The following is a 19622-nucleotide window of genomic DNA, read 5'->3' on the forward strand; positions in this document are numbered from 1 at the left end:
TAGCCAGCTTTCTATCCACCCTATAGTCCATTCATCCAGCCCATACTTCTTTAACTTGCTGGCAAGAATACTGTGTCAAATACTCAATACTGTGAGACCGTGTCAAAAGCTTTGCTAAAGTCAAGGAATAACACATCCACTGCTTTCCCCTCATCCACAGAGCCAGTTATCTCATCATAGAATGCAATTAGGGTAGTCAGGCATGACTTGCCCTTGGTGAATCCATGCTGACTGTTCCTGATCACTTTCCTCTCCTCTTAAGTGCTTCAGAATTGATTCCTTGAGGATCTGTTGCATGATTTTTCCAGGGACTGAGGTGAGGCTGACTGGCCTGTAGTTCCCTGGATCCTTCTCCTTCCCTTTTTTAAAGACTGGCACTACATTAGCCTTTTTCCAGTCGTCCGGGACCACCTCTGTCAAGGTTCCTTCCCCACTCTGAACTCTAGGGTACAGCTGTGGGGACCTGCATGAAAACCTCCTAAACTTACTTTCACCAGCTTAGGTTAAAAGTTCCACAAGGTACAAACTGTTTTATCTTTTGTCCTTGGACTTTATCGCTGCCACCACGAAGCGTCTAACAAATATATAACAGGGAAAGAGGCCGCTTGGAAATGTCTTTCCCCGCAAAATCCTCCCCAAACCCTACACCCCCTTTCCTGGGGACGGCTTGATAAAAATCCTCACCAATTTGCATAAGTGAACACAGACCCCAAACCCTTGGATCTTAAGAACAATGAAAGAGCAATCAGGTTCTTAAAAGAAGAATTTTAGTTGAAGAAAAAGTAAAAGAATCACCTCTGTGAGATCAGGATGGTAAATACCTTACAGGGTAGCCAGATTCAAAACATAGAGAATCCCTGTAGGCAAAACCTTAAGTTACAAAAAGACACAAAACCAGGAATATACATTCCATTTAGCACAGCTTATTTTCTCAGCCATTTAAACAAAACAGAATCTAATGCATATCTAGCTAGATTACTTACTAAGTTCTAAGACTCCATTCCTTTTCTGTTCCCGGCAAAAGCATCACACAGACAGACAGAGCCTTTGTTTCTCCCGTCCTCCAGATTTGAAAGTATCTTGTCTCCTCATTGGTCATTTTGGTCAGGTGCCATCAAGGTTATCCTAGCTTCTTAACCCTTTACAGGTGAAAGGGTTTTTCCTCTAGCCAGGAGGGATTTTAAAGGTGTTTACCTTTCCCTTTATATTTATGACATCCCCCGATCGCCATGAGTTTTCAAAGATAATGGCCAATGGCTCTGCAATAACATCCACCAACTCCTTTGGCATTCTCGGATGCAGTGCATCCAGCCCCATGGACTTGTGCTCGTCAAGCTTTTCTAAATAGTCCCTAACCACTTCTTTCTTCACAGAGGGCTGGTCACCTCCTCCCATGCTGTGCTGCCCAGTGCAGTAGTCTGGGAGCTGAACTTGTTTGTGAAGACAGAGGCAAAAAAGCATTGAGTACATTAGCTTTTTCCACATCCTCTGTCACTAGGTTGCCTCCCTTATTCAGTAAGGGGCCCACACTTTTCTTGACTTTCTCCTTGTTGCTAACATACCTGACGAAACCCTTCTTGTTGCTCTTAACATCTCTTGCTAGCTGCAACTCCAGGTGTGATTTGGCCTTCCTGATTTCACTCCTGCATGCCTGAGCAATATTTTTATACTCTTCCCTGGTCATTTGTCCAATCTTCCACTTCTTGTAAGCTTCTTTTTTGTGTTTAAGATCAGCAAGGATTTCACTGTTAAGCCAAGCTGGTCACCTGTCATATTTACTATTCTTTCTACACATCGGGATGATTTGTTCTGGTAACCTCAATAAGGATTCTTTAAAATACAGCCAGCTCTCCTGGACTCCTTTCCCCCTCAGGTTATTCTCCCAGGGGATCTTGCCCATCAGTTCCCTGAGGTTGTCAAAGTCTGCTTTTTTGAAGGCCAGGGTCCGTATTCTGCTGCTTACCTTTCTTCCCTGTGTCAGGATCCTGAACTCGACCATCTCATGGTCACTGCCTCCCAGGTTCCCATCCACTTTTGCTTCCCCTACTAATTCTTCCCGGTTTGTGAGCAGCAGGTCAAGAAGAGCTCTGCCCCTAGTTGGTTCCTCCAGCACTTGCACCAGGAAATTGTCCCCTAAACTTTCCAAAAACTTCCTGGATTGTCTGTGCACGGCTGTATTGCTCTCCCAGCAGATATCAGGGTGATTGAAGGCTCCCATGAGAACCAGGGCCTGCGATCTCGTAACTTCCATTAGATGCCGGAAGAAAGCCTCGTCCACCTCATCCCCCTGGTCCGGTGGTCTATAGCAGACTCCCACCACGACATCACCCTTGTTGCTCACACTTCTAAACTTAATCCAGAGACTCTCAGGTTTTTTCTGCAGTTTCATACCGGAGCTCTGAGCAGTCATACTGCTCTCTTACATATAATGCAACTCCCCCACCTTTTCTGCCCTGCCTGTCCTTCCTGAACAGTTTATATCCATCCATGACAGTACTCCAGTCATGTGAGTTATTGCACCAAGTCTCTGTTATTCCAATCACATCATAATTCGTTGACTGTGCCAGGACTTCCAGTTCTCCCTGCTTGTTTCCCAGGCTTCTTGCATTTGTGAATAGGCACTTAAGATAACTCGCTGATCGTCCCGCTTCCTCAGTATGAGGCAGGAGCCCTCCCTTGTGCTCTCCTCCTCGTGCTTCCTCCCGGTATCTCACTTCCCCACTTACCTCAGGGCTTTGGTTTCCTTCCCCCAATGAACCTAGTTTAAAGCCCTCCTCACTAGGTTAGCCAGCCTCCTTGTGAGGATGCTCTTCCCTCTCTTGTTAGGTGGAGGCAGTCTCTTCCTAGCACTCCTCCTTTTTGGAACACCATCCCATAGTCAAAGAATCCAAAGCTTTCTCTCAGACACCACCTGCGTAGCCATTCGTTGACTTCCACGATTTGACGGTCTCTACCCGGGTCTTTTCCTTCCACGGGGAGGATGGACGAGAACACCACTTGCGCCTCACACTCCTTTATCCTTCTTCCCAGAGCCACGTAGTCTGCAGTGATCCGCTCAAGGTCATTCTTGACAGTTTCATTGGTGCCCACGTGGAGAAGCAGGAATGGGTAGCCATCTGAGGGCTTGATGAGTCTCGGCAGTCTCTCTGTCACATCGTGAATCCTAGCTCCTGGCAAGCAGCAGACTTCTTGGTTTTCCTGGTCGGGGCGGCAGATAGATGACTCAGTCCCCCTGAGGAGGGAGTCCCCGACCACCACCACCCGCCTCCTTCTCTTGGGAGCGGTGGTCGTGGAACCCCCATTCTTAGGACAGTGCATCTCATGCCTTCCAATTGGCGGAGTCGTCTCCTGCTCCCTTCCCTCAGATGTATCATCTAGTCCACTCTTTGCATTAGTACCTGTGGAGAGAACATGAAAATGGTTGCTTACGTATATCTGCATTGCTGGTACATGGACGCTCCCCTTTCTTCTTCTGAAGGTGACATGCTGCCAAATTTCTTCACCGTCCTTCATATCTAAAGCATATGGAATACACATGCCAATTGTACCCTGTTCATCTCTTTCTATCCAAAATGCCAAGGTTTTAGTGTGTCAATGTTGCTGCAGGGAAGGTGTTAAAATACTGCACCACATGGTGTGCTCGACATCTGGGAAACTGTTCACACAAGTCCCTCAGGACACTTGATGAAAAAGTAAGTTTCATTCCTATACACAGGCATTGTTAGGAAGGTATAATGGGTTGGTTTCCCCATAAGTCCTTGCTTTATATGGAAGGAACTTCCTTTCCTGCCTATTCTACTACAATAAAAATCAACACTCTGCGAAACCTTTCCCCTCTGTCTGTGATTGCTTGCTTGTTACTTCCCATTAGCGAGAAATGAGTAGTAAAGCTCTGCAACAAAGAGAAATTTCTTACCTGAAAAATGTCATACAAATGTTTAGCATATCTGTTGTACGGCAAATGTTAACCAAGATGATGATGGAGTACAAAGCTGGAGAAGAGGGCACTCTGCTTAAGGAATTTCAACAAATCAAAAGGGGAAGTTCAACTAATTTGTTCATGTTCGGAGCTCAAGTGTATTTGTGTTTCTACATGTTTGTATGAATACATAATATCTACTAAAATTTTGTGTTCTATCAAACACATTCTTGCATCTTTATAATTTTGCTGCTTTGCATTATGTAATTTTGCTTCCCTAAACTAGTATACCTGTTGTTGAAGTATTTCTGAACAAATGGAACACCGTTTTTGAGGATATGAACAAATATATGTAGATTTACTGGTGTTTGGGACATTAATAGAAGTTGCTTTCATATGAATATGTGTTAGCCATTTAAAATAAACAGTATCAAACTTCTCTAGCATTTTCTATAAAATTGTTTTTGATTATAATTAAATTTTTTGTATCTTTTAAATATTAAATTAAAAGAGAAGTAGGTGTTACAAAATCAAGATGAGTTATTTTATTTAATTCATTATATTAACATTCTAAAAGGTTCAGTTCTCTTCATGAATATCATTTCTGCTTTCTCAAATAAAAAAAATAATGATCAGAAGTATTAATTTATGTAAATTAAAGGGATGGCACTAGTATAAAACAACTGCTTTGTAAAACATTTTACTGTTTGATGCTATGAAGACAAAATGTTTGGGTTTTCTGCCTGAAGAAATTAGTAAATTGATGCATAGTATAATAAACCACCATTTAAATCTGAATTTAGCCTAGTAAAATACAAGATCCACAGGATTTTTCTGAAATAGTGGCAAATAAATACAGTGCTTTAAATGTGTATGTAGGGTTATTTAAGATTAATAGGGCATGGTTATTTTCTGTATGTAAAGTAAGAATATGGTTTGCAAATAAATTTTTACCAGTTTTATGGAATATTGTCAACAAGAAATTATTAGGTTTTCTTGCAGTCCCTAATGAAGGTGAAAGTTATACTAAGGAAGTTATAATCAGTCTGTTTAGATTTAGAGTTTCATTTTCGGTGATAAACATTGATAAAATTTCCTTACTAAATATTTCAGTGATTATGATGATGATGTTGTTCATCATGCTGCTATTGCTAAAATGGTCAAACGTTGTTATTGACCCCTGTTGCCAGCATTATAGAAAGTCACTCCAATTTGCTAAGGCTTCATGATCTTAGTCCTTAATTTTCTTTATTGTAAAAGAAAATCCTCTTTGTTTTTGTGAGTTGTGGAATTGTGTGTGCAGATTTTAAATATTTTTTTATAATTAACATGAATTTCATAAAGTGAAATATGTCGAAATCTTTGTTTGAATTCTTTGTCATAGCTAAAACCACAGCCCATGAAGTTTGACTATAAGAATAGAATTTGATTTATATTTAAAGGAAAAACATAATGAATTATTCTGCCACCAGATAACCTCTATTTTCTTTGTATCAATTCTCGCATCTAAAGTTTTCTGCCTTGTCTGTCAGGTGTTCATAAGCCGCATGTTTCAAGGCAATCATATTAGACTTCTTCCCTCCCTTCTTCCCTGTTTCAGCAGATACAAAGTTAGAGAGCATCCTTTTTGGGTGCTAGCTTCAGGACTCTACTACATACACTCTTCCACTGTGCCATCCAAATGCAGACTGTATTTGGAAGCAGTTAGACTCCTCGGATGTGAGTCTTTGGGTTACACTAGATATCCTGGGTGGACTCTGTAAGTCTATGAAAACTGCTAGAATGCTTCCAATTCGCACTGTATATATTAAAATGGAAATAAGTGCATGCACATCATATTAGTTTGCTAATGCACATCTTTCCAGTCTTCCAATGAGACAGGTACTTGTAGAATTTGCAGAGGCTAACTGATAATCCTCCTGAAAGGAGTTAGTCTTAAATAATTATGCATCTTTAAATAGTTACGCTAAACAGGTAAGATGGAAAGTTTACAGGACAAAGTAACATACCATGATTTATACAGAGGCATCAATCTTTGTATACATTTGTGAAGAACCACACAATATTTATATAAATCTGAGATTGTCTACAAATCTATTTTTATTTATATTTTATAATGTCCATGGGGCATCTATGTTGAACATTACTGCCGTCTAATTTAAATATGCTTTGTTAAAAGTAAACATAAAACTCTCAGACACTAGGCTTGCTATTTAATTAAAATAAAATTAAAATCAAATGCATTTTTGAATATGTAACTCCATTAATTTATGGATAAATATTTCAGTTTACTACAGTTTTAGAAATACTGTATTTTGTCACATTATCAGATATATGGAGAAAGTTTAATGTGTCCCATGCTACCCTAAGGAAAAAAATATATAACTGAAACAATTTCTTATATCAGTGCTGCTACGTTATCACATTCTCTAATTCTAAGATTTTGTTAACTGAAATCTTGTTTTCTTCTAGCTGACAGCACGATCACTGCCTGCTGTACAATCTGATGAGAGACTGCAGCCTTTGCTTAATCACCTCAGGTAACATGAATAAGAAACATACATTTATTCTTCCATAAATTTAAGAGAATTATATTTGTAATCAAACTTCTTCAGATCTGTATTGATGGATGAAAATGGAAAAACTGAAATAAAATGTGTTCTTTTCATTTCAATGCCATATTGATAGGAAAATGTACAATTTCATAAAGAAAATGTAAACATTTATTTTGAGTCAAGTATGTGACATTGCCTTTACAAGAACAGCTAAAGAAAAATGTTCCATAGCTGTTACCAAAACACTTTTTCTCTCGTAGGTTATTTTATATGATTAGATGTAAAATTATTATTCAGATTCTTCATGTACAGAAGACAGCAAATTCAAAATTATGGCACCCAGAGCATTAACTTATTTTATGATGTGTTTTATCCAGGAAGAACATATCTCATAATCCATCACTGATGAATGAGTCCACTGGTGAATGGATTATGGAGGTAGCTCTAAACTGTGAACCAGTAGTATGGCCCTTTGGACTCATATAGTAACAAGTAGCCAAATCATCCTGTATAAGAACAACAGGAGATAGTGTTCCTAACTGAGCTCCTACCTTTTCTTAATTTTCACTCCCAGCTTTTCTTTTTATATTTTTCATTTTAGCCACAGAATCAGTCCTTGCCTTTTTTAGACGACTCAGCTACTTCTCTACCTTGTTTGGAGGGGGTAATTTGTCTCTTGGAGGGAATAGCCACAAGAAGGGGATTCACATAGCCAGTGATGTGCACAGTTTCACATGGATGTGTGTGTAAAGCAGCTGCTTTTTCCCCCCATTAATATATAGCGCCATAGGAAAGCATGACACTTCACAGATAGAAGTGTGACATTTTATGGTGGCTTTAAAAATGAATATATTACTGCCATGTAACTTTTATTTGTGTTGATATATGTAAAATGAACTTTTCGCTTTTATTAACATCAGGACAATCGGAAGCAATTTCATATCTTGTTGGGTTTCAAAGCAAATTGTATTTGAAAAAGTTATTAATAACTTTGTGCATATATATGTATTGTGACAAAGTTCCTCCTCTATGTTGGTGGGTCTTGTGCTTATTGGCGGATTTGCTCGCCTTGGAGCTTCACGGCAGCCTTCAGCTTGGCCGTTTTTCTGAACCCACAATCCAGGTCGACCACTCCTGTGTCTGACCAGGAGTTGGGAGGTTTGGGGGGAACCCGGGCCCGCCCTCTACTGCGGATTCCAGCCCAGGGCCCTGTGGAATGCAGCTGTCTAGAGTGCCTCCTGGAACAGCTGTGCGACAGCTACAACTCCCTGGGCTACTTCCTCACGGCCTCCTCCAAACACCTTCTTTATTCTCACCATAGGACCTTCCTCCTGGTGTCTGATAATGCTTGTACTCCTCAGTCCTCCAACAGTTCGCGTTCTCACTCTCAGCTCCTCATGCCTCTTGCTTCCAGCTCCTCACAAGCGCACCACAAACTCAAGTGAGCTTCTTTTTAAACCCAGGTGCCCTGATTAGCCTGCCTTAATTGATTCTATCAGCTTCTTGATTGGCTACAGGTATTCTAATCAGCCTGTCTTAATTGTCTCCAGAAGGTTCCTGATTGTTCTGGAACCTTCCCTGTTACCTTACCCAGGGAAAAGGGACCTACTTAGCCTGGGGCTAATATATCTGCCTTCTATTACTCTCCTGTAGCCATCTGGCCCGACTGTGTCACAGAATATAAGGGTTAAATCATATTTGAGAGAAGAGAATTAGAAAATACATCTGTTAAAAATGTGCCTATTGTGTGCGTAGGTATGCTGTAAATTCACACCATTTATATGTGTAATATTTATAGTTGCGAATGTGTATTCCAGTCAGGTGTGTGAGCACCAAGTGCACTGAAGCCAGAGAGCTTTTTGTAATAGTACCTGTCTGGGTGGTGCACATTCCTTAAGTCTGCTCATGAGTCCTCATGAGTCTACATAAGTGTGGCACCACCCTGAACTCCTCACTTCCTTTGCACCACCTATGGCCCATGTCAGAGTTCCTCAGGTGGTTTACCTCATGGTTGTTTTAGACTGGGCAGTCGATGAGTTACTTCTCTGCCTCCTTTTCCTGTTAATAGTTAGGGAGTGCTTAGTACACAATAGCTAATTTACCTTACTGCTTTATTTGTTTCAGTTAATTAATTTTCAGTGAGAAGCTCTGGTGGCATGTGCTCACCTGGCTTTAAGCACTGCTCATTGTGTGAGGTACCTAGTCTGCATTGCCTTTTGTGCCTTAGTGAGAGACCTGTTAAAGAGAGGTATCTGCTGTCCTTTCAAGGAAAAGCATGAAGATTTCCAGAGATCTGCACCTCAAACAGTCCCTCATGGAGCAGGCAATGACACCCACCTCAGCCCCACCCACTTCAACTGCTCTCCTTATCTCTTGGGCTGCTACAGAGGCTTCAGTGATTTCTGACAGACCCTGGACTTGGACTCTTCTCCTTGGAGAAAGAAAGGTCAGTCTTCCTTTTTGGAGTCTCCCTGAAAGAGGACCCATAAAAAAGACTGGAGCTAGTTCAGGTTGAAAAAGGACTCTTCTCCTTTGAAGAAGGACACAGAACATCACTGGAACTCCTCAATCACTTAAGGTGGAACTGGCTGTTGACCATGTCTTCCGACATGGCAGGAACATATTGGTACTTTACCATTGATTCTGGTACTGTCTCTGGGATGGACGTTGAGTCCAGTACCAAGGAACACAGTTCTGGCACCGGCATTATTACCACCAATGACCCCACAAACTTATGAGACATCAAAGGATTTGCTTTGCCTCTGCACCCTTGTCTCTCCTGTGGTGCCGGAGTCTTTTGTAGCAGAGGCACCTCCTCCTGTTCTTGGCTCATCCAGATCCACGGCTCTGGTATAGACACTCTAAACAGCACCATTGTCAATTCCAGCTAAGAGACACTGCAAAGATGTGACTTTGACTCAGTCTTTAGTACTGATGCATATCTGTGGCTTCAGTATTGCCGCAGTCGTTAGGTTGGGTAATGACTGTGACTTACACTTTTGCACCAGCAACAACATATTTGTTGGTACCAAGTCCCTCCACATCTCGAGGTGCATCTGCAGTAGCAGCTACTATATTGGCATCAGCACCAATATTGGCCTCTTCTCAATGGGCCACAGATAAATCAGAATGCCAAGTGGCCACTTCAGGGCTAGAATCCCTATTCAGATACCGCCTTGCAATTGAGTTCAGAGTCTCCCTCCTCTTCACCGATCCTTTCCTAGGTGGAGTCGGTCTAGCAAGTCTTCAACCAGCTCCTGAAGGAAAGCATTGTTACGAAGAACAGGACCTTTCATATAGCAGAGATTGATCATCCTGGCCTGGTTCCTACTGGTTGCCTAGTCCCTGCATGTTTCCTTAGGGGCCTTTTTGTAACTCTTGGTGTATCTCCCACTCTCCCAGGTCTTGATCACTGGCACACTTGAGCAGAAGGTCACCAGACTGTTCTCATATTTTGGAGGCCCATGCAGATACTGGTCACCCTGAGAAACCAGTTCTGCAGGATAAACCATTGCCAAAGGAGCACATTCTACTACAAGGGCACACACGGGCCCCTGTTAACTTGTCGTCGCCCTCACCAGTCAATTCCATGGCCCCAGATTCCTTGTCTCCAGTTCTGGAGGATTTTAAATTCTATCGAGACCTACTGAGGAGGGTGTCAGCAGCATTGGGCAATCAAGCTGAGTTTGTACAAGAGAATGTTCTCAAGCTTATTGGACGTTCTTTGGGTAACAGTCCTTGGGAGGCTAGCTCTCCCTATATATGAGATTGTTTTGGAACTGGCAAAGACCTTGTGGCATGTGCCAGCCTCCTTAGTGCTGACAGCCAAGTACACAGGCAGACAATATAATGTCCCAATCAAGGCTTTGAGTTATTTTATTCCCCTCTTCACCCAACTTCCTCGTGGTCATTGCTGCCATTGAGAAATCACATCAAAGGAGCTTCAGATCAAATCCCAAAGAGAGAGAGTTAAGTGCTTGACTTACTGAGGAGAAAAATGCAGCATGTGTGTAGCTAACTGGTGGGTGCTATTAGCAAAATATAACTTTGTAAACTGGGGTGCAATGTCCAAGTTTACTGACAAGCTGCCTGAAGATTTAAGGGAGGAGTTTAGAGCTTTCCTTGCAGAATGCCACTTTGTGGCCACACATCGCTCCAGTCAGCACTCAGTATCTCAGGTGCTTCTTCCAGGATAACGATCCCTGCAATAACAATGAGGAAAATCTTGTGATTACAAAACTCCAGCGTAGCCCCTAACATCCAATGAACCATAGAGGATCTCCCTTTTGATGGTCAATTTTTGTTCTCTGACAAAACTGTTGGAACTTTGCAGTCATTTAAAAAACTCCCATGCTAAGCTCTGTTTGTTGGAGGCCTTTACTCCTGCCCCTGAGAGAGAGCAGTACAAGACCCTGCAACAACAATACTCTCAGCAGCCGCCTGAAAACCCTTTGGGCAGAATGACTTTTAGAGGAGGAGGCGGAAGTCACAGAGAAGGAGGTCCTTTAGCTCCAACTCAAATCAGCCAGCCTGTCCTCAGTTGTGGGAAAGCAACACATTTGACATTTCCCTTGAACATATCAGTGCGGTCATCAGCAATCTTTCTGCTGTTTCCCCTCCATTTGTGGAAAGATGGTTCCACTTCTTCAAAGCCTAGGAATCCGTAACAACAGACAAGTAGCTCCCAAGCATTATGTGACTGGGATACTGTATCCAATTCCTATCCGTCCTCTTCTCCCACCCACCTTCCCTGACCCTTTTCAGGGAGCCTCTTTGTGAGTCAGTATTTCTTCAGAAAATTCAGACTGTGTGCGCCTAATGGTACACTTTCTCCAAGCAGTGTTTGTTAAAGCACTTGCACCCCCACCCCCGCATCTCCAAACATTCTGAGTGTGACCCTATAAAAAAAGGGTGCTGTGCCCTCTACTGCATCAGTTCTTTCCAACCACTGTGTCAGATGGAAGTGAACTGCTCCAGGCTATTTGGATCTGGGTTTTTCTCCATTCTCACTGTCTTGGTGGTAGTTTAGAATAGCTTATAGTGTAGTGATAGTGATATAGTTAAGCTAATTAGTAGCTCGATTGCGGGTTATGTCAGAACTGAAGACAAAAATGAAGCTGGGGTTCAAAAGAGATGCTTCGTGCCCAGCTGTCGCCCTGGCATTGGAAGACCATATCAGGCGCATGCAGTGCGTGGAAGAGGGCAACTTTCCATCTGAGCGTTCCACCTGCTGGACTTTCAAGCTAGAGCTTGCAAGGAGAGGCAGAGCAGATTGCAGCTGCTTCTCTTTAAGGAGGCACTTGAGGCTAAACTGGTGCGTTCCAGGCACTTGTTGGATCCAAAGTCTAAGAGACCAGTCTTGGGTCCTGTGACTTCCTCCAGCAAGTCAAAGCAGCTTAAAGGTCCAAGGATATCAGAACCTTTGTTTGGTCCAATTCCCAGATTCTGCTACTCAGGGCTTCAAAGACATTGTTGATTGAAAAAATTACTGCCTGCTATGGAACCAAGAACCTCGTCGTCTGCTCTAGCTGTGTTGGTTCTGGAAAAGAAGGCAAGAAGAAGACAGACATGTTAGCAATGTCAGATCCTATACATCAGGTTTGTCAGATCAGTCTGATTCTGACAGGGTCTCTGTGGCTCTGAAACTAAGCCCTGTTACAGTTTCAGCTTCAAGGACCTGAGTATTTCATTGGTCCTGTTCCATCTAGGTTTTCCACTCTGGCTTCAATCTCTGCTCTGCTCCAGGTCCATCTTTGGTTCCAAAGAGGGCTTTACTTTGGTGACCGATGTACATAATTTGGCTTCTAAGCATTCCTCTGCTCTGACGAAGATACAGAGAGCCTGGAGGAAGACGCAGGTTTCACCAGTTTCAGAATCTGTGTTGTCTTCACCTGAAAAAAGGAGAAGAGCTGAGGAGATCTAGTTTTTCTCCTGATTCATCTATACCACCTCTTCCTAAGACTCCTACAGGGTCTCCACAAAGAGCTTTCTGTCCATTTATTTCTCTCTCCACCCTCTGGGTCCCATGCTGTCTCAGGCATGCTTCATCCCAGATTTGAGGCTACATCTGTGATTAGAGGAGAAAAGAAAAAGAATAAAGAAACCTGTTTGCTCCCGGTTCTTGCCTCGTTTTTCTCCTCCTCCTGCAATGTTCTCAGATCCCAGTTGCTGGGGAGATTGGCAATCCAGGGCTCCATGGCCTTCCTGAGTGTCACCACCACAGGAAATTTTCAGGTGTCCTCCTTATGAATGGAGAGGTGATGTTTCATCTGTAAAGGATCTGGCAATGATCAAGTCCTTGGATTTGGTTCCACCGGATCCATCTGCATCTCAGACAGTGGCGCCTGATTCTCTCTCTGAAAAAGAAGATGAGAAGATAGCTTTTTTTTTTTTGAAAACTGATACAGACTATGATCCAGATCTATCAAGTGAGCGTGTTGGAGTGGCTTCTGCTTCTTCCCCTTGTGAGGACACTCCGCAGTTCCACTACCTGATGGATTGCCTTCAGTAGCCATGGAGGAAACTTCCCATCTGATCAGCATTTGCGGGGCTATCTTGAAGAGTAGGATGTTGTTACTAATTCTTGCTTTGCTGCACCCTGCTAAGATGGTTTGATCCACTTCTACCTCTTGCCAGCCTGTTTCCAAGACGGAAGACAAATTATATCAGATATCCTTGGAGGGTTTTTTATATTCTCTCACACACCCTGTATTTAATTTGATGATGATGATGGCTATGTAGCAGGTTGAGGTCTGGACAAGCACAAACCACTTCAGCTGATGGAGAAGGGAAGAAGACTGATTCCCTAGGGAGAAAGACGTTCTCTTTTTTCTCACTTGGAATTAAGGTGATTGTGATGGGATGGCTGCCCCTCACTGGCAGAAAAGGGATTAAAAGAAGCTCTAGGGAGGCTGCACCGGAGGCAGCCAATCAGAGCCAAGCAGGCCCGTATAAAAAGGGAGCTGCAGGACAGAGGAGTTCAGTTCTCTGCTGGGAGCTCAGGGAGGAAGGACTGTGTCTCTGGAGGCCTCAGAGAACTGCCAGCGCCCTGGACAGAGCAGTGCTTCAAGCAGGGACTGGGGAAACTAGAGAGAGCTCCTGGCTAGCTGCTAGGGCCTGCAGGCTAAGACCCTGAGGTAAGGGCAGAAGAGGGTGCTGGAGCCACATTGGAAGCAGCCACAGGATAATGGACTGCAGTTGCCACTGAGGGAAGTGGCTCGACAGAGATTGCAGGTCCCCCGGAAGGGGGGAAACAGAGTGTGGCACAGCTGGACGGCAGCATCACTGAAGAGGATGCCAGAGTCCTGGGAGTGGCACGTGTCCTGGAACGAAAGTGACGGCGGTGAGGCACCACCTGAAAAAGGAGCACTACCATGCAGAGCTAATTCCCAAAACAACCAATAGGAGGTGCCACAATGGTGAGTGACCCCTGTCACAGTGACAAATTATCAAGCTGTTATGGCCCGCCATCAATTCCACTTATGGAAAAGATGGGACTTTTTGTGTAGAATCTGGCAGATGACAAAAGGAAAATGTGATTCTATTGGAGGGTCAAAATGTGGCAAAGGACGCTCCCAGGGCTTTGTTTGATGCCTCGGACTCTTCTCCCAGACCACTGGCTCTTGCCGTTAAGATGAGAAATGTGTGATTGGGGTCGCAGGGGAGCCACACTGAGGTTACTTTATTAGGGCAGACTGCAAAGAATGGGGCAGATAATCCTCAAATCTTGTGGTCATTCAAATACTTAGATCCACCAAGCTAGCCTCAAAACTGTTTCTGCAATACCTTACTTGTTATCCAGAAGCCAAAACACAGTTTCCTTAAAGCAAACCAGCCTTCGGCCTCCATCCAGACACCCCAGTCAAATATGATGAGGATTACTGAAAATCGTATTCATCATATAAGAAAGTTCTACCAGTCCCAAAAGATTGGACATATTACCTCCCTAGTTAATGAATATTTCAGATCTTACCCAAATACATGCTTACAGTCAATTCTTATTAACTAAACTAAAATTTATTAAAAACGAAGAGAGTGAGTGTGTAGGTTAAAAGATCAGTATACATATGGACATGAGTATAGTTTTGAGATCAGTTTCATAGCAGAGATAGTGAGCTTTGGAGTTGCAAAGAATTTTTAGAATTAGTCCCTAGATTCAGTCCAATGTTCTGATCCAGGGGGGACTGGAGATCTCAGTCTTAAGCTTCCCCTGTATAAAGCATCAACCAGATCTGAGATAAAAAGGATCAGTACCCAAGACACCTTTATACAGTTCCAGGCCTTCCCTTGAGAGCTCGGAGTTCTTAGGTGAACAGTAGGCAGTCATAGAGACTTTGAAGTAGACCTATTTCCTAAGCATCACCAGAAATTAGCTACACGGATTAACATAAGGCAATTGCCTGTTTTCCACCATTTGCAGGTGATTTAAAGGTTAAGATCTCCTTTTGATCTCTGATTAATAAAATACAGCATAGACAGGAACTGTTCAATTACATTGTTAACCTCTATCAATATGTATGTAAACACACAAAACCACAAAAATTATCTACAGTATGTCCCTGAAGGTTGAATTGGGTCATTTATCCTGTAGGATGCATAATGCTTTCTGGCCATGTGTCACAACATGTTTGGCCTTTTTGGCATCTCTTCTCTAGCTCAGGATACTGTAATGAAGGTAGAGGATCTCCCCTGCAAAGTGTATGGTCTTTTCAAGAAAAAGATGGATGAGTTGCTGGAAAAGTTGAAGGAGTAAAGATTGACGGCCTGCTCTTCGGGGCTGACTTTTATTCTCTGAAGTCACACACAAATAGAAATGACAATTGGCTTCATACTTTGGATGTAAGGTGAAGTTTGGCCTTTTGTCTGGATAGTACTGGGTCCTTCAGGTTATCTACTCAGCTCTCTGTCTTTTATGCTGATAGCAAGAATTCTGACAATTTCTGTGCAACCATTTCCAGATGGATGACTTCCAGCATCACAACGGTGAACAAAGTAGCAAATACCTCTCCTCCACAGAGACTTCTGGCCCATTCAAAAAGGACTCAAGCTACCTCAGTGACATTTTGGAGGGACGTTCCCATATTGACATATTGCTACTTTGTCCACTGTCATTTAACTCAACATTAAGCCATCACATCTGCTTCAAGATCTGATGCAGATTTTGAAAAAGTGTTTCTTCAGACTCTCATTAGGTGGACTCTGAGCCTAACTGCTTGTGAGTCACCTGCGTGGTATACAGATGTGCAACCACACAAAGAAGAAAAACTGGTTACTTTTCTCTATTGTAACTGTTCTTTGAGATGTGGCTCACATGAGTATTCCACAACCCATCCTCTGTACTCTCTGCATTGGAATCTTGAGTCACAAATTCTGGTACGAAAGAACTGAGGGGGGTTGGGAGCCACTGCCCTCATAGCCATGGAAGGAGCCATGAGAAAGCAGAGCGTATGAGCGCTGCCCCAGTGGGTACTGCTACTGAAAGCGCTCTGGCTCTGGCATACCGCGTGCACATACGCCTGAATGAAGTATGCGTGCAGTTCATATCTTGATGAACAACGGTTACAAATACAAGTGAGTAACTGTTCTGGTGTGCTGTTTTTCCTCTTTTTTCATTCAAACCTCTTTGTAGGATCAACAAAAATGCTCATCATTAGTATAACTTTATTCCCACTGAACTCAATGGTAAAACTACCATTAGTTTCACACTTAGTGCTTTTGAAAATTCCATCCTCTGTGTGAGGAATTATTGGAACATTTCTCTGTTTTCACTGCTGACAATTTTTTCCATAATTTTTATGGGCAGGAATGGTGTCCCTAGCCTCTGTTTGCCAGAAGGTGGGAATAGGTGACAGATCACTTGATTGATTACCTGTTCTGTTCATTCCCTCTAAAACACCTGGTATTGGCCACTGTCAGTCTGATTCAGTATGGTCGTTCTTATAAAAATAAGTGTTTTGTGCCATAATATTCAGAGCCATTGTCGGCCTCCAGGTTTTCTTTTGGTAATGTATAAAAAGGAAAGACTGCAAAAACAAAGGGTCAGCTTCTTAAAATTAGTTGCCGAAACTAGCTACCTAACACTTAGAGATCCTTCATTTGTTATGCAAATGGGCAAACCAGCTAATTTTTGATTTTCTTCGTATGTTTGCACATCAAATTGTTGGCTTTGCATATGCAGTTTAAAAATAAACTTATCCCAATGAATGAGGGACCATGCTAGAGCTAAGAACATCCCCAATATGATATAGAAGTGTATAAGTAAAACTGTAAAGAAACATTGTCACAGCCAGTGAAACCACAAAATATCACATATTTTCTAGTCCCTAAAAAGGCAAAAGAAGTTATAGTTTAAAACTGGTCTTTAGAACTTGAGAATCAGGCTTTGGCAGGGAATAGACAGATGACCTAATCTTTTCCATTATTTATTTCTATGAATTGTGATTCATTTTTATTTCATCTTGCTCACAAAAATGGAAGGTATTTTAGTTGTAGGCTTCCCTCTTTCTTCATCTTATGAAGTTACTTACCGCAATATTTTATTTTTGGCATATGTCAGACAAATAGAGCTTCGTCAGGGGAGCAAAAGCTTAGAAATTATCTGAGAAGAGTGTGCAATTGAAGGTTACTCAGCGCTGATTGGTTGCTAATGCATTGTGTGTTTGATGGCAGCTGTTCATATCTGCTTGTGAATTTTAAATTAGCCAGCCTTCACTTTCAGCACAAATGCTTTTTGCTGAAGTTTACATCTATAAAGTTATTTTTTAAACAATTCCTTATTTTAATGCATGGCCCTGTTTTTTAATGTGCATGGAATTCATTTTGTAATGAGATTGTTGTGTAATAAATACTTACTTTATCTATAGCTGAGATGCTGTTTCTTCCCTATTCTACTTTACTGGTGCTTTTTAATGCTGATTGTACAGTAGTGAAATAAGAAATCATTTTGCAACATTTGCAACACTCACAACTGGCTATAATAAATCTTTAAATGGCTAACATTCTAAGCTACAGTTTTAGTGAGAGGAATTGCTGAGCAAACAGAATTGAAGAGGAAATCATCTTTACATACTATGCTATCATTCTGACATGACCGTACAGAACCTGAAGCCTTGCATGTGACTAAACATGTACATGTTGAATAGAAGTCAAATTTTTGACTCCCAAATTAACTTAACTTTACATTTAGCGTTCTGTATTCAGTGTGAACACATGGTTTCTTGAAGTTCTTCAATTGTAAATACTCTGTACCATGGGGCTAATAAAACCAGCAGGATCTTATTAAAGGGAAAAAAGGCAAAATACCACATTTATTGTGAATACAGAAAGAATCATAGTAAGCGGTTAGTTATAGCTATAACATTCCATCATTCCATTCAATCTCATATTTATTCACACCATTCATTCATTCATTCTCTCTCTCTCTCTCTCACTCACACACACTCACACTCACACTCACTCACACACACACACACACACACATATTCTGCAAGGTTGTTATCATAGTTACCAGCCTTAGAGTTGCTCATGCCAAGTCACTGGTCAGGTGGCCTGGACACAAGGAGGGAGCAGGGCCTTGTCTGATGCTCGTGGAAGTTAGTTTGCAGAATCAGACCCCAAAGTTCTCACTTTCTACAGTCTATTTTTGTAGGAATTTCTTCCTATGTCAGGCTATGGGAATTGCTTCATCATGCTGTTGCTGCATCAATCAGCAGATAGCACATTACTGACGGCTCCGCGCTGCCAGATGTTATCTTGTTCTTTGGTTCGCCCATTCTTGAGGCTTTTGGGTGGATTCCAGTCTGCCCTCCAGGGGTCCTCTGGTTTTTTCCACTTGACGCTTTCTTCAGCCGATGGACACTGGATTCTTAGGCTGGCACCTCCCTGATCATTCAGTATTATCCACACCAAGCATCCATCCACATACATCCTCTGACTCTATTTTAATCACAATTGTTAATACAACGAAAGGGCGGGGAGTCTCTGGGTGCTGTTTCTATTGTTACAGAGTATTGCTTTGAGTCTCTCTCTGTTTGAATTGCTTTGAGAACAGACTCTGTCTTAGAATGTACTAACGCAATTAGCAGCTTTCAAGTTTCACACATAGAGGGAGAGAAACAGTACCAAAAACCAAGAGACCTCTTAATTAGTAATACCCTGGAATTTAAACTATGGGAAATCAAACTCATTTGTGATTTTAATACAGAACTTCTTTAATATGATCCAGCACTTGCATGTGACTAAGCATGTACATGTTAAAGAGAAGTCAAATTTTTGACTCCCAAATTAACTTAACTTTACATTTAGCATTCTATATTCAGTGTGAACACATGGTTTCTTGAAGTTCTTCAATTGTAAATACTCTGTACCATGGGGCTAATAAAAGCAAAACAAAAATAACCAAAGTCAGTATTGAATTGTGTTGGGCAGTCCCAACAAACCAATATGTGACTGTGCACTTAATCTGAACATGTGCAGACATGGAGAAAGAACCTTTTTTCCAAAAGTTTGTAACAGCACATCTTTCCTCTGCGGGGGTCGGGGGGAAATACTTCCTTACATCTTTCCTCATGAATTCCTTTCCTTCTACTCGATCCATTCAGGATCTCTTCATAGGTTCACACAGGTAAAATGGCGCTCTTAAACCCTTCCAATTCTCCCTGCTACATCCTTTCTCATTCACTGGACAACACCATCATCCTGTCTGTCACTCAGGCCTGTAACCATGGCATCATAGTCCACTCAGGACCTCTCTCTAGGTTCTCACATACAGGCTCCTTCTAAACTGTGCAGATTCTTTCTGCATATCATCTCAAAGATATGGCCTTTGGTATCTAGCCACACAGCTAAAACTCTCATCCAGACTCTTATCACACATCCCGATCACTGCATCATCCTTTTCTGTGGCCTTGACAAATGCAAACTTGTCCTGCTCATATCCATTCAGTATGCTGCTGCAAAGATGATTTTCCTAGCCATCTTCTTTGACCATGTTACCCATCTCTTTATATTTCTCCACTGACTCCCCTTTTTCTGCTGCTTAAAAATGAAGACAAGTAGCTTAAGTTTGATGGTCTTTCATGGCCTGTCTCCATCCTACCTAACATTTCTCATTCACTTTTGAAATGTCAACTCTCACTGCTGATCAGCTC

At 42.1% G+C, this 19622-nt stretch overlaps 1 protein-coding gene across 8 annotated transcripts in view; it reads left to right on the plus strand.

Moving 5' to 3' along the window:
• The window catches only part of PRIM2 (DNA primase subunit 2), a 309065-nt gene that overhangs the window by 165679 nt on the left and 123764 nt on the right, over positions 1–19622 (plus strand). For all 8 annotated transcript variants that reach the window (XM_073336325.1, XM_073336323.1, XM_073336328.1 and 5 more), the window contains one exon: positions 6392–6459. In XM_073336325.1, coding sequence (XP_073192426.1) covers positions 6392–6459 — 68 coding nt within the window. The remainder of the gene's footprint in view (positions 1–6391; positions 6460–19622) is intronic.

The sequence above is a fragment of the Lepidochelys kempii genome, chromosome 3 (assembly GCF_965140265.1).
Source record: "Lepidochelys kempii isolate rLepKem1 chromosome 3, rLepKem1.hap2, whole genome shotgun sequence".
NCBI classification, from domain to species: Eukaryota; Metazoa; Chordata; order Testudines; family Cheloniidae; genus Lepidochelys; species Lepidochelys kempii.